Source organism: Garra rufa, chromosome 3 (assembly GCF_049309525.1).
Source record: "Garra rufa chromosome 3, GarRuf1.0, whole genome shotgun sequence".
Taxonomy (NCBI): Eukaryota; Metazoa; Chordata; class Actinopteri; order Cypriniformes; family Cyprinidae; genus Garra; species Garra rufa.
In genome coordinates this window covers 59,193,204-59,208,069 of record NC_133363.1, presented here as the reverse complement: position 1 = coordinate 59,208,069, position 14,866 = coordinate 59,193,204, and the positions used below count along the sequence as shown (strand labels likewise).

The 14,866-nt window shown below is 29.9% G+C and overlaps 2 protein-coding genes across 2 annotated transcripts in view; both read right to left on the bottom strand.

The window, feature by feature from the left end:
* LOC141331683 (aryl hydrocarbon receptor nuclear translocator 2-like) overlaps window positions 1-14,866 on the bottom strand; it is a 366,477-nt gene that overhangs the window by 70,595 nt on the left and 281,016 nt on the right. The gene's annotated exons all lie outside the window — the stretch shown is intronic.
* LOC141332471 (aryl hydrocarbon receptor nuclear translocator 2-like) overlaps window positions 1-14,866 on the bottom strand; it is a 62,197-nt gene that overhangs the window by 17,323 nt on the left and 30,008 nt on the right. Inside the window, exon 6 of the mRNA XM_073837607.1 lies at window positions 14,622-14,773. Within this exon, the coding sequence (XP_073693708.1) occupies window positions 14,622-14,773 (152 nt within the window). The remainder of the gene's footprint in view (window positions 1-14,621; window positions 14,774-14,866) is intronic.

The window sequence follows — 14,866 nt, the reverse complement described above, 5'->3', positions numbered from 1 at the left end:
AATTAAAATTAAATTAAAACTACAAAAAAATAAATAAAATAATAAAATAATTAATAAAATAAAAATTGGCTTGGAGAATGGATAAATTGGATGGATTTAAAATAAAAATAAAATAAATTGAGATATAATATATATATATAATATATATATATATATATATATTAAATTAAACAAAATACATTAAAATAAAATAAAAAGTGGTTTGGAGAATGGATAAATTGTATGGATTATATTTAGGCAAAATTATATCTTTTTTTTATTGCACAAAAAAATACAGAAAAAATCAAATGAAATGGATCAGGCAAACTTATCCTTATTGCACAAAACAATTAAAAAATAAACAAACATTTAAATTAAATTAAATAAAAAAAATAAAAAAAATAAAAAAATAAAATAAATAATAAAAAATAAAAATTGACTTGGAGAAAATTGGATAGATTATAATTAGGCTGAATTATCTTAATTCAAGATAATTAAAAAAATGGATAAATGGTTTGGAAAATGGATAAATTGGATTGGATTGTAATTAGGTGAAATTATCTTAATTTCTATATAAAAATATTTTTAGTGCACAAAAAATACAGAAAAAAAAATATGGTCAATCAGGCAAACTTATCCTTACTGCACAAAAAAATAAATTAAAATAAAAAAAAATAAACAAAAATAAATTGGATGGATTTAAAATAAAAATAAATCAGGCAAACTTATCCTTATTGCACAAAACAATAAAAAAATAAACAAACATTTAAATTAAATTAAAAACAACAACAAAAAAACAATAAAATAAATAATAAAAAATAAATATTGGCTTGGAGAAAATTGGATGAATTGGATAGATTATAATTAGGCTGAATTATCTTAATTTAAGACAATTAAATTCTATATAAATATATTGCTATTGCACAAAAAATAAAGATGGATGGACAAACGACAAACAATTTGCACAAAAAAAATATTTTTTAACAAAGTAATAAAATAAAATAAAATAAAATAAAAAGTGGTTTGTAGAAAGGATAAATTTGATGGATTATAATTTTCTTTTAAATTATAATAATTATCTATTTATTAATATTTAATATTTTTATTGCACAAAATGGATAACTTATCTTTACGGCAGAAAAAGAAAATAAATAAAGAAATAAAAAGTGGTTTGGAGAATGGATCGAATGGATGGATTATAATTAGGCTAAATTATCTAAATTTCTATATAAATCTATATCTATATATATCTATATCTATATCTATATATATATATATATATATATATTTTTTTTTTTAAAGCACAAAAAAATAAGATTAAAAAAAATAAATGGATAGATGGATGACAATCAGGCAAAATTATCTTAATTTCTATTAACAACTAACTTATCCAAATTGCACAAAAAATTAAAAAAAAAAATAATAATAATAAAATGGTGGATGAATGGAAAATGTATTTTTTCCAACAAATTTTATTGTTATATTTTTCCTACAACCTCTAAATAGTACTACTCAGGACTAGTGATTCTGAGCCATCGCTAACAACCATGTTGTTCACCCATTACCATGACTGTAAAGCTGACCTACAGCATGCTTTCTGGATAGTTTGGCTTCGATGGTTAAGCTAGTTAAAAAAAGTTGGAGTTGACACCAGCACACTTACATCAAAAACACAGATGCTGAGTCAGTCTTGCAGACGTTTTTATGCTGTAATTGGGCCACATAGTGAGACACGCCATTACCTTTCCTTCATTTGGAAAGGAAAGGGAAGGAAAGGAGGTGACGTGAGGCCAAGTATGGTGACCCATACTAGGAATTTGTGCTCTGCGTTAAACCCATCCAAGTGCACACACACAGTAGTGAACACACACACACCGTGAACACACATTTATTTGGGCTTTTAACAGAACAAACTTTCAAAACAGGGCCGACTTGAGCTCCATCTTTGTTAAAAACTACATCTGGATTGGTTTCTGCCTGGCAGAACAAAGAATAACTAACTCTGGTAAACAGGATTGTAACTGTGGAGTTGGTTTTCCACGCAAAACTGTATTTATGGTTTCATGTGAGCCAAATCAATTTCAAGTGCATTTGTCAAGTGCAGGCTGTACATTCTTTTGCTCAGCAAAAGCACATTATTCTGCAATAAAATATCAACATTCATATCACAGTATCAAATGTTCTCTCGAAACAAAAAAAAAAAAGCTAATAAACGTTGTTAAAGTGCAGCACCTTTGAATGCCACGCATTCATCCAGCACTCGCCGGCGTGATCTGTGTGTCTGTCTGGCGCCTGTAAGAAAATATCTAAACTTCTGTTTCAGAATTGCTAATGATCTGTTTGTTCTGAGGATCTAAAAGCTGTGCGTCCTTTATATGGAGATGTCTGTAGATGCATATCTAGGGCTTGTGGTTAAAGCTGGAAACACAAAGACTGGAGATTCAAACCCCAGATGAACCCTAGTGATTCATCCCTGTCCCCTTCAGCAACCCTGTATACAAGACAAACATTGCGGATCACTTTAAGGCCAAGCAACAGAACTAAAAAACAAGTTAACATTCATTTTAGCCTTTTAGTTGCTAAAATGATGTGTATTTACTCTGAAATGGCTTGAAAAGTTCATTTTTACAATCAGAGGATCCATAATCTTAACAGTCAGACTCTGTAACCAGTAATACACAGAAATGAGCAGTAATGTTTACTTGCATGCACTACCATTTAAGATTTTTTTGAAAGAAATTAATACTTTTATTCATCAAGGATGCGTTAAATTTACCAAAGGTGACAGTAAAGACATATATATTGTTAAAAAAATATATTAAGCTAAATGCTGTTCTTTTGAACTTTCTATTTATCAAAGAATCCTAAAAAAAGTATCATGGTTTCCACAAGACAGTTCAATATTAACAATAATAAGAAATGTTTCTTGAGCAGCAAATCAGCATATTATAATGATTTCTGAAGGATCATGTGACTCTCAAGACTGAAATAATGATGCTGAAAATTCTGCTTTTCGTCGCAGGATTAAATCATGTTTTAAAATATATTCAAATACAAAACAGAGATTTTAAATTGTAATAATATTTCACTTTTTTCATCATTTTTACTGTATTTTGATCAAATACATGTAGGCTTGGTGAGCAGAAGAAACTTGGTAATATAAAGATACTAAACTGAATAATATAATAAAATAAATTTAAATAATTAAAATAAATAATATAAATATTTTTTTTTTTAATAAAATAAAATAAACATACAACAAGTGGTTTGGAGAATGGTTAGAATGGATGGATTATAATTAGACTAAATTGTCTATAAAAATTTTTTTTGCACAAAATATAAAGCTAAAAAATAAACGTAGAAATATAACTGAAGACTGGAGTAATGATGCTGAAAATTCAGCTTTTCATCACAGGAATAAATTACATTTTAAAATATATTCAAATACAAAACAGTGATTTTAGTGAGCAGAAGAGACTTGGTAATATATAGATACTAAAGAGTGAATAATAAAACTAAATAAATTATAAATTTAAATAAAATAATAATTTAAATAAAAAAGAGGTTTGGACTAAATTAGATTAAAATTATACTGATGTTTCTAAACAGAAAGAAATTGAAAATGAAAATAAAAGAACAACTGAAGACTGAAGTAATGATGCTGGAAATTCAGCTTTGCAGGCTTTGTGAGCAGAAGAGACTTGGTAATATAAGGATAGTAAACAGTAAATATTAAAATAAAATAAAAATTTTAATAAAATAAAATAAACATATGACAAGTGGTTTGGAGAATGGATAGATTATATTTAGACTAAATTATCTTAATGTCTATAAACAGGAAAATTAGACTAAATTACCCTAAAGCAAATAGATAGAAAAAAATTAAGATAAAAATAAACCAATAAACAAAATAAAGAATAAAACGGCACAACTGTTTTCAACACTGATAATAATAAATGTTTCTTAAACAGCAAATCATCATATTTAATGATTTCTGAAGGGTGACGTGACACTGAAGACTGGAGTAATGATGCTGAAAATTCAGCTTTGAATGACAGGAATAAATTACATTTTAAAATATATTCAAATACAAAACAGTGATTTTAGTGAGCAGAAGAGACTTGGTAATGAATAGATACTAAACAGTGAATAATAAAACTTAATAAAAACAAATTAAATCAATATAAATTTAAATAAAATAAAAATTTAAATAAAAAAAGATTTGGACTAAATTAAATTAAATTATCTTGATGTGTCTAAACAGAAACAAATAGAAAATAGTGATTTTAAATTGTAATCATATTTCACTTTTTTCACAATTTTTACTGTATTTTGATCAAATAAATGCAGGCTTGGTCAGCAGAAGAGACTTGGTAATATATATATATAGTAAACGGTAAATAATAAAATAAAATAACATTTTTAATTAAATAAAATAAACATATGACAAGTGGTTTGGAGAATGGATAGATTAGATTTAGACTAAATTATCTTAATGTCTATAAACAGGAAAATTAGAATAAATTACCCTAAAGCCAATAGATAGAAAAAAATTAAGATAAAAATAAACCAATAAACAAAATAAAAAATAAAACAGCACAACTGTTTTCAACACTGATAATAATAAATGTTTCTTAAACAGCAAATCATCATATTAGAATGAGTTCTGAAGGGTGACGTGACACTGAAGACTGGAGTAATGATGCTGAAAATTCAGCTTTGTATGACAGGAATAAATTACATTTTAAAATATATTCAAATACACAACAGTCATTTTAAGTTGCAATAATATTTCACTTTTTTTTTTTGTATTTTGATCAAATAAATGCATTATTTGGTGAGCAGAAGACACTTCTTAAAAAAACTAAAACTAAAGGTTTTAACTAAAACCTTTTCAAAGGATTCTGAAATAATTATGCAAATAAAGTGTTTTACTGAAATAAACAGAACTTCCAAACCATATCTGCATTTCTGCTACCGATTTTCACCTAATAAAATAAATGTTATTTTTATCAATGATAATCTTCCCTTCCACAGAAACTTTGAAATCTCAGGTGCAATTGCATTGAGACTGACATAATTTATGCCGAACATCATTAGTTCTCGCCTATGTTCAAATATATAGAATGAGGAATGAGAGCCGTCGCACAAGGGACTCTCCATAAATAACCTAAATTAGACGTCGGAACTTGAATATAGAGCACATGAACTACTTTTATGGTGTTTTTGGAGCTTGACAGACGATTATAAATGGTCACTGTGCAGGAAGATCTGCATGATTTACACAGAACAGCAACGTAAGGCAGAGTAAATAATGGCAAAATTGTCATTTTCTTAATCAGTTCCTTTAAACGCAGCACATGTCAGTGTGTAACACTGAGCGCTTGGCTCTGTTTGTGCAGTTTACGTCTTATCTGCTTACCTACCACACCGTCTGTCTGAGGGGTGAGTGTTTATCTCTCTCTCCATGCCCTCTCTCACCCGCAGCATCACTGTCTATTTTGCAGGCAGTTTGCCAGTCTGGCACCCTGAAGCTGCTGTCTCACCTTGGCTCCGCTCTGCATGAATATTCATCTCACCGGTGCCTGCTGCTCTTATTATTTACCCATAATCTCAAAGTCAAACGAAGAGAATGACACCTAATGTGAGAAAGCTTTGTTTATTTCTGGCCATTTTTCACGCAGGGATTTCTTGGCTTGTGCACTGCACAAAACGTATTCTCCTAATCAGTATTTCTGTCTTGTTCTCCAGTACAAATATCTAAATGTCCCTCAAACAAAAAGGTTTTGCATTTAATAGATATTAAGAGTTGTTTTCAGAGACATTATGTTGAATTAAGCTTGTTTTTCTTACGCTATTTGTGCAATGCCATTAGCCAATCACAGTATCAGGTTAAACTATAGATTATACTATAACTATACATTAGTTAACATGAACTAAGAATGAACAATACTTCTACAGCATTGCTTATAAAGTTACAAAAGCACTTTCTATGTGCAATAATGCAAAAATTCATATTTTTGTAGAAATTGTGATTTTTTTGGGGGGATTCTTTGATGAATATAAAATTCAATAAAATCAAGTGAAAAATCTAAATCTAAAAAAAAGGCAAAAGAGGAAAAAAGAGACTGTGCCTCCATCTGAACCTTTTTCTGCTGATATCGCTTCTTGAAGGTGATTTACACAACATTTAATTTAATTTGAGTTTAAAAAGTATATAAATTGTAATTTTGTAACCAATCGTTTCGCTAGATAAGACCCTTATTCCTCGGCTGGCATCATTTAGAGACTTTGAAGCTGCATTTAAACTGCAATTTCGAAGCTCGCTATATAGAGAAAAAAATCCTAAAATGTTTGCCTCAAAAAAATTTTTTTAGGAATGAAGACAGACATGAACATCTTGGATGACAACAACAACAAAACCAGCTAGGGACTCCAAACTTTTATAAAAACTATATACATTCATTAAAAAAACTACTCAAAAGGACACATAACACAGTAACTAACTACAATTAAAACAAGCAGAAAATATAAAAACTATAATACTATCTCAATGACACTAAAATAACACTGCACCCTTCATTTTGCAGTTACTTGTCTCACATTCACATTATGCTATAAAATCTCAAAAGAGGCAAAAAAACCTAAAATGAACCTTCATTTGCTGATATCACTTTCAGAAGATGATTTACACACCAATTAATCTCTTATTTCGCAATTTTGGGGCTTTTTTGGTTCTATTTTTGTAAAACTAATAACTTTCCTGTCCAGTTTTTAAGGAGGCTCTGTCTTTCTAGCTTCCTCAGAGATAAATTAATAACATAACAAATATTTCTTATAAATGTATTTTCCTTTGATCAATTAAATGCAAAAATGACTAAAAATTACACAACTTGTGCCGCTTCATGTTTTTGTAGAAATTGTGACTTTTTTGGATTCTTTGGTGAATATAAAGTTGAAAAGAAAAATGTTTGTTTCAAATAGAAGTCTTCTGTAACATTATAAATGTCTTCACTGCCACTTATGAATAATTTTAAGAAGTTCACTTCCAGAACAAAACGTTTGCAGATAATGTACTCACCCCCTTGTCATCCAAGATGTTCCTGTCTTTCTTTTTTCAGTCGTAAAGAAATTGTTTTTTTGGAATATTTTTAACTACACTGTGTAATTACACAAACTTGTGCCGCTTCATATTTGTGTATAAATTGTGTCTTTTCTTTGGATTCTTTGATGAATATAAAGTTCAAAAGAAACAGTAACATTATAATTGTCTTTACTGCCACTTTTAATGCATCCTTTTTGAATAAAATATTTTTTTTAACAACAAAAAAAACTTACTGACCCCAAACTTTTATAAAAACTATACACACACACACACACACACACACACACACACATACATACATACATACATATATATATATATAAACCTACTAAAAAGGAAAAAAAAAAACACAAAGCAAAATTATTTAAACTTTAACTACAATTTAAAGATATTTTATGATAGTATAACACCTTTCATTTCTAATTAACTTCTAAAAAATAATTACAATTTATATATTTTAACCTCAAATGCTCGTCTTGTGTGCTGCTTCATATTTTTGTAGATTTTTTTTTTTTGGATTCTTTGACGAATATAAAGTTCAAAAGGACAATGTTTATTTTAAATAGAAATCTTTTTTAAAATGATAAATGTCTTTACTGCCACTTTTGATCAATTTAACAACAACAACATCTTACTGAACCCAAACTTTTATAAAAACTGTATATGAACATTAAAAAAAACTACTAAAATGACAAAAACAACCTTTTAATTTCACTGTTACTCACCTCACATTCACGGCATTCTACAAAATCTCAATGAGAACACAATAATCTAAAAAGAGGTTAAGGAGACTGTCTCCATCTGAACCGTCATTTGCTGATATCGCTTTCAGAAGGTGATTTACACACCATTTAATCTCTTATTTCACAATTTCTGGGCTTTTTATTTTTATTTTTGTGAAACTAATAATTTTCTTGTCCAATTGTACTTTCAGAGAGGCTCTGCCTTTCTAGCCTCCTCAGAGAAAATAATTAATAAAAACACACAGAAATCTTTTGTAACATTATAAATGTATTTTCATTTGATCAATTAAATGCAAAAAATGACGCTTCAATTGCTAAAATTGTGACTTTATTCTTTGTTGAATATAAAGTTCAAAAGAACAATGTTTGTTTCAAATAGAAATCTTTTGTAACAATATAAATGAATACATGTCTTTACTGCCACTTTTGATCAATTTAATGGATCCTTGCTGATTAAAAGAATTAATTTCTAACAACAACAAAAAATTATACTGACCCCAAACTTTTATAAAAACTATACACACACACACACACACACACACACACACACACACACACACACACACACACACACACACACACACATATATATAAAAACCTACTAAAATGAAAAAAAAAAACACAAAGCCAAATGATTTAAACTTTAACTACAATTTAAAGATATTATTATATAATAGTATAACACCTTTGATTTCTAATTAATTCCTTTCATTTCGAATTAATAAAAAAAATTACTATTTATATATTTTGACCTCAAATGCTCGTCTTGTGTGCCACTTCATTTTTTTGTAGAAATTGTGATTTTTTTTTTTTTTTTGATTCTTTGACGAATACAAATGAAAATACATTTATAAATGTTACAAAAGATTTCTGTATGTTTTTTATTAATTATTTTCTCTGAGGAAGTTAGAAAGGCAGAGCCTCTCTAAAAGTACAATTGGACAAGAAAATTATTAGTTTCACAAAAATAAAAATAAAAAGCCCCAAAATTGTGAAATAAGAGATTAAATGGTGTGTAAATCATCTTCTGAAATTGTGAGGTTTTTTTTTTTTTGGATTCTTTGACAAATATAAAGTTCAAAAGAACAATGTTTATTTTAAATAGAAATCTTTTTTAAAATGATAAATGTCTTTACTGCCACTTTTGATCAATTTAATGCATCCTTGCTGAATAAAATATATATTTTTTAACAACAACAACAACAACAACAACATCTTACTGAACCCAAACTTTTAAAAAACTGTATATGAACATTTAAAAAAAAAAAACTACTAAAACATCCTTTTAATTTCACTGTTACTCACCTCACATTTACGGCATTCTACAAAATCTCAATGAGAACACAATAAGCTAAAAAGAGGTTAAGGAGACTGTCTTCATCTGAACCGTCATTTGCTGATATCGCTTTCAGAAGATGATTTACACACCATTTAATCTCTCATTTCGCAATTTCTGGGCTTTTTTATTTTTATTTTTGTGAAACTAATAATTTTCTTGTCCAATTGTACTTTTAAGGAGGCTCTGCCTTTCTAGCCTCCTCAGAGAAAACGCCCTCAGGGCGACTCATTCCGGCATTCTTCCACATGGGCTGGGGAGTCTGAGATAGATGATGCCATGTGTGATGAATGTCTCCCATATATTCACACTCTCCCAAAAGTACAACACACACACAATCACTCAGGTGTTTACAGGCACACACACACCTTATTCCACCAAAGTCAGACACTGTTAGACTCAGACAGGCCAAAAACGCCTTGTATAAAAACAGATATGGTTTGCAGTAGAGGCTAAAAGCTCACAATTTAAAAAAAAAACTGTAATATATAGATATAAGGCCTGACATTAGACCTTATAAACAAGACAGACACAAAGAGATCATTTCTGCATCCTGATCTCACAGACATAACTTTTCATAATATACGCAACCTAGAAATCATTGCAAACCCAGGTTCTCTCGTGGGCGACATAATCGTTTCCTCCGTGTTCAGTAGCGTGGAAATCTAGAGCAGTATATGAACACTTATTCGGCACACAAAACAAACACACAGAGAACATAATGAGAGCTCAAACATTACAATGTGCAAAGACTCCCTTGTTTTTCATTGTGTGAAAAGAATTACTGCTGAGGAAATTATGAAATGATGAGAAAGTTTATGGACCATGGAAGAGGGGAATGTCCGTTTTGTAACAGACCCGATTTCATTAGCATTCATTAGCAGTGTTGCGGAAGCTACTTCGAAACCGCTGTTTGCCAAGCTAGAAACTACCCATAATTCAAAGTACACAAACCTAAAGCTAGCCTTGTAGTCATAACCTACACTCTTAAAAATAGAAGAACCATTTTTGGTTCCACAAAGAACAATTCAGTCAAAGGTTCTGTAAAGAACCATCTCTTTCTTACATTTTTATAATCTAAAGAATCTTTTCCGCCAAAAAGAACCTTTTTGTAAAACAGAAAGATGTTAAAGGTTCTTTATAGAACCATTTAGACAAAAAAGGTTCTTCTATGGCATCGTGAAGCACCTTTATTTTTAAGAGTGTAGCTTAAACTCCCTGTTGAAAAAAAAACAGCATATGCTGGTTAGGTAGGTTTTGATGCTGGGATACTGGTTTAACTGGTTTATGCTGGTCCTTAACTGGTTTAAGCTGGTCATGTGCTAGGACCAGCTAGAGACCAGCATAAACCAGCTAAGGACCATCTTAAACCAGCATCACAGCATCAAAACCTACCTAAACAGCACATGCTGTTTTTTTTTTCAACAGGGCTAGCTTAAAACAGCCTCAACAGCTAATCAAAACAGTCCAACCTAACTAGCTTGGCCTAGCTAGGAGAACAGCTAAAAGCTTATGTTTCTAGCTAACAACCAGAGATGTTTTAATGTTGTATTTTTTTAGCAGAAACTACACAAAAATTCACTAACTAGATTTAATCTATTTGTAAAAAGAGCAGTGTTATTAAAAACAGAACTGCTTTAGTCAATATTTATAGTGGCATTGTTAGCTTAGCAACACTAAGCTAACACTAAGGCTAAAAAGGGGTCAAGCCTCTCATTTCACTTTCAAAATCAGTCACATATGTGATCCTGGACCACAAAACCAGTCTTAAGTTGGATGGTTATATTCGTAGCAATAGCCAAAAATACATTGCATGGGTCAAAATTATACATTTTTTCTTTTATGCCAAAAATCATTAGGATATTAAGTTAAGATCATGTTCCATAAGGTAATTTTGTAAATTAGCTACCGTAAATATATCAAAACTTAATTTCTGATTAGTAAATGCATTGCTAAGAATTTCATTTGGACAACCTTAAAGGTGATTTTATCAATATTTAGATTTTTTTGCACCCTCAGATTTCAGATTTTCCAAATATTGTCCTATACTAACAAACCATGCATCACTAGAAAGCTTATTTATTAAGCTTTCAGATCATGTATAAAACTCAATTTCAAAAAATTGACCCTTATGACTGGTTTTGTGGTCCAGGGTCACATATGAGGATTCATTTCAGTTAAATGCTCTCTTTAGCCATTTTAACAGGGTAACTTAATATGTACTGCAAAATACTGACTATTTTGACCTCCCTGGACCATGTCTTTAAACAAACCCACCCTAAAAGACAAAAGAAATACACCCCCTAAGTTGCACCTGAGGGCAAAGTAAATACAGCCTGCTTTAAATGCACATCTACAAGTTTGCAGGACCTGTGTGGGCATAAATCAAGCCCATTCTGCCAACACTAGCTGAACAGGCTAATACTTCAGAAGTGTTAAACAGAAGGAGAATAAATGGTATTGATTTCAGGCTGGAGGCCACAGAGGCCCAAACGTCTCGAGGCTGGTCACATGGTTGTGGCAGACTGGTGCTAATTACAGAAACTACTCAAACCATCAGTCATCAGAAGAAGAGCACTTGTTTATATACTGATGTGAAAGTTTGCAATTAGTAATGGACCAAAATTAACTTTTGTATTCAAAAACAAAATTTACATTAGCCAAAAATCTAAAGCATACCAAACCCATATACACTGTAAAAAGTTTTCACCAGATTTAACTGGTTCAGCAGCTGCCTTAAGTTTTTAAGTTAAAGCAGCTTAAAACTACAAGTCATTTTAACTTATTACAATAAAAATGAGTTGATTTAACTTGTGAGTTTAAATGACTTAAGTTGATTTAACTTAACATTTTAAGGCAGCTGCTAGACTTAAGTTTTTAAGTTGAAACTGGTGAAAACATTTTACAGTGAAAAACAAATACAGTACACAATTTAAATTGCACTTAAGTTATTAAATAAACTTTTTAATTATATAATTATGTTTCTACCCCAATTTGATGTTGAAATACAAACATTAAACAGTCTCTTCAGTCATTTTTGTCTGAAAAATTGTATGTTTTGAAATTTTAAAAATCGTAGCTTCATTGGAATGAGATGACACTTGGTGACTTTTGTTGCATTAGCTATGTGAGCACACAAAAAAATCACTAGCATGATTTGGATATGTTAAAGGGTCAAAAAAAATTTAATAGTCACACTTGGCTCCTTTACAGTCCAAAATGACCGACATAGGAAATGAACAGGAAATACGAAAAATGGCAATAATTCAGAGAATCTTTTGGTGGTACAAGCTACAAATCAGCCACTGTGTCTAAAAAAAAGTGTTCAGCAATAAAGCAATTTTAATGTGAAATGTTTCATTTATTGAAAAATAATAAATAAATTATTAAATAAATAAAAAAGGATTAATTCTAGTGAAAAAATTGTTCATTACAATTCTAAAAATATTGCATAGTTTCATAAAAACTCCTCACAAAATATTATTGAACAAAAATGTATTTCATTGATTTTCCTGAAGAAAAAAAAAAAAGAGTTACTTTTTAAGGCTTTGGTCACTTTTAACTGCAAAGGAGGCAAATATGACTAAACGAAGAGTTGACTAATGAGCTTATAGCCATTAAATGACTTTTCTGAGGTAAAAGAGATGTGACATACTGTGTACAAGTTGTTTTATTCTCACGATTATAATATTGATGTACATGTGTTGCATCATCAAAATGAAGATTGATGAAAAACAAGAAACTGATATGGTAAGCTAGCACTAGCATCTACACTGCTGACATGTTTACCCAATATTGGCACAAATTTCACGATTTGATTAGATTTCTATTCACAAGCTTGCGATTCAACTGGATTCTGATTTTGATTCGATTCAATACTGATTATTTTGGATTTATATTAGATATAGTAAACAGTAAATTTTCTCGAGGAAAAAAAAATCAACTAATGCTGTAAAATATAGACGAGAGTTAACACAAATTACACAAAGGTTTTATAATAATAAAGTTGTAATACGAACTTTACAATGACAATTATATTTCTACTCCAATTCTTTTTTTTTTAATATAATCATTTAGATAGTGGCTGTCATAAACTTGACAAGATTTATGCAAACATATAATAAATATTGAAGAACAGTATACATTATAATGAATATGTTATATGACACATACACTACCAGTCAAAAGTTTTTGAACACTAAGATTTTTAATGTTTTTTAAAGAAGTCTTAGTGTATAATGTTACATGCTTTTTATTTCAGACGAATGCTAATATTTGAATCAATCTATTCATCAAATAATCCTGAAAAAAATGTACTCAACTGTTTCAAATATTGATAATAATAATAAAAAAATATCTTAAACAGCAAATCAGCATATTAGAATGATTTTTGAAGAATCATGTGACACTGAAGACTGGAGTAATGATGCTGAAAATTTAACTTTAAATCACAGGAATAAATTAAATTGTAAAATATATTCAAATAGAAAGCAGTTATTTTAAAGAGTAAAAATATTTCACAATATTACTGCTTTTGCTGATATTTTAAATTGAATAAATTCAGGCATGATGTGCAGAAAAGACTTCTTTAAAAAAACAAAACAAAAAAAAACTTCTAACTGCTAGTGCATATTCAGCAAAATTCTCCTCTCCAGAACTTTTTCTAGCTGACTAATGAGCGTATGGTCACTAAATATGTTTTTTTTTTTTCCTGAGGCAAATGTGACGTTATGTGACATATTGTTTACAAGCTGTTATATTGACGTCTTTCCGCAGTTGAAACACTGATAGAGCGATCACATAAGACTGGATACAGATTTCAGTAAGCTGTACTCTTCCTTTTACTATAAGAAAAACATTCATGCGTGTTTTTTCCATGCTGTAACTAGCTAAAGTGGATGAGATGATCAGTTCAAGTGCACTTTGCACTGCCACTTCTCTTGAAGGCGTTACAGTGATCTGTCACTTCACATTAAACAGCGCCAAAACGCCATTTATTGTTTGAATTCTGTAAAATGAACATAATTTGAAAATCTGAGACTGTTTCATATTAAAAGCAAAGCACGAGTCTTAGCGCAATTTATTGGATGGAAGATGAGCTACAATCTTCCATTCAAACTGATAGATTCTTGGAATTTAGAAATCAATTTTGTTTCGTAAAAATGAAAATCGATTAAAAACGAGAATTCAATATTTTTAACTCAGCCCTAACTTAGATTATCCACATTGTGTAAACAAAATAAACACTGACACTGTCAAAACACAGCATTGAAGAAATGATGTTTAAACGTCAATAATTTCAGAACTCCAAAACTGTTTTGACCAAAACTGAAAATTCATTCATTTCGGTGCATCACAATTTGAAATTATATGAGCAGTCAGATTAGTCATATTAGGCGTTTCAATTAAAGTATAATGAGTATGTTCTAAAGAGATGAGATGAGAAGGTTTGACATACTTGACATTGGTGTTGGTGCAGATGATGTACTCGATCTCGTCTGAATATGGGTTCTGGAAGGTGAAACTGCTGGTTCTGATGAGCATCCACTCTCGGTTCTTCATCCGGAACCGGTACATGACCGAGAGAACCTGCCCTTTCAGCTTGACCACCTAAACACAACAGAACAACACAGGAGGACATCAGTTAACATCACATGTATTTACATCTTTACAAACCAAACTGAAGGCTAGTTGCACCAACAA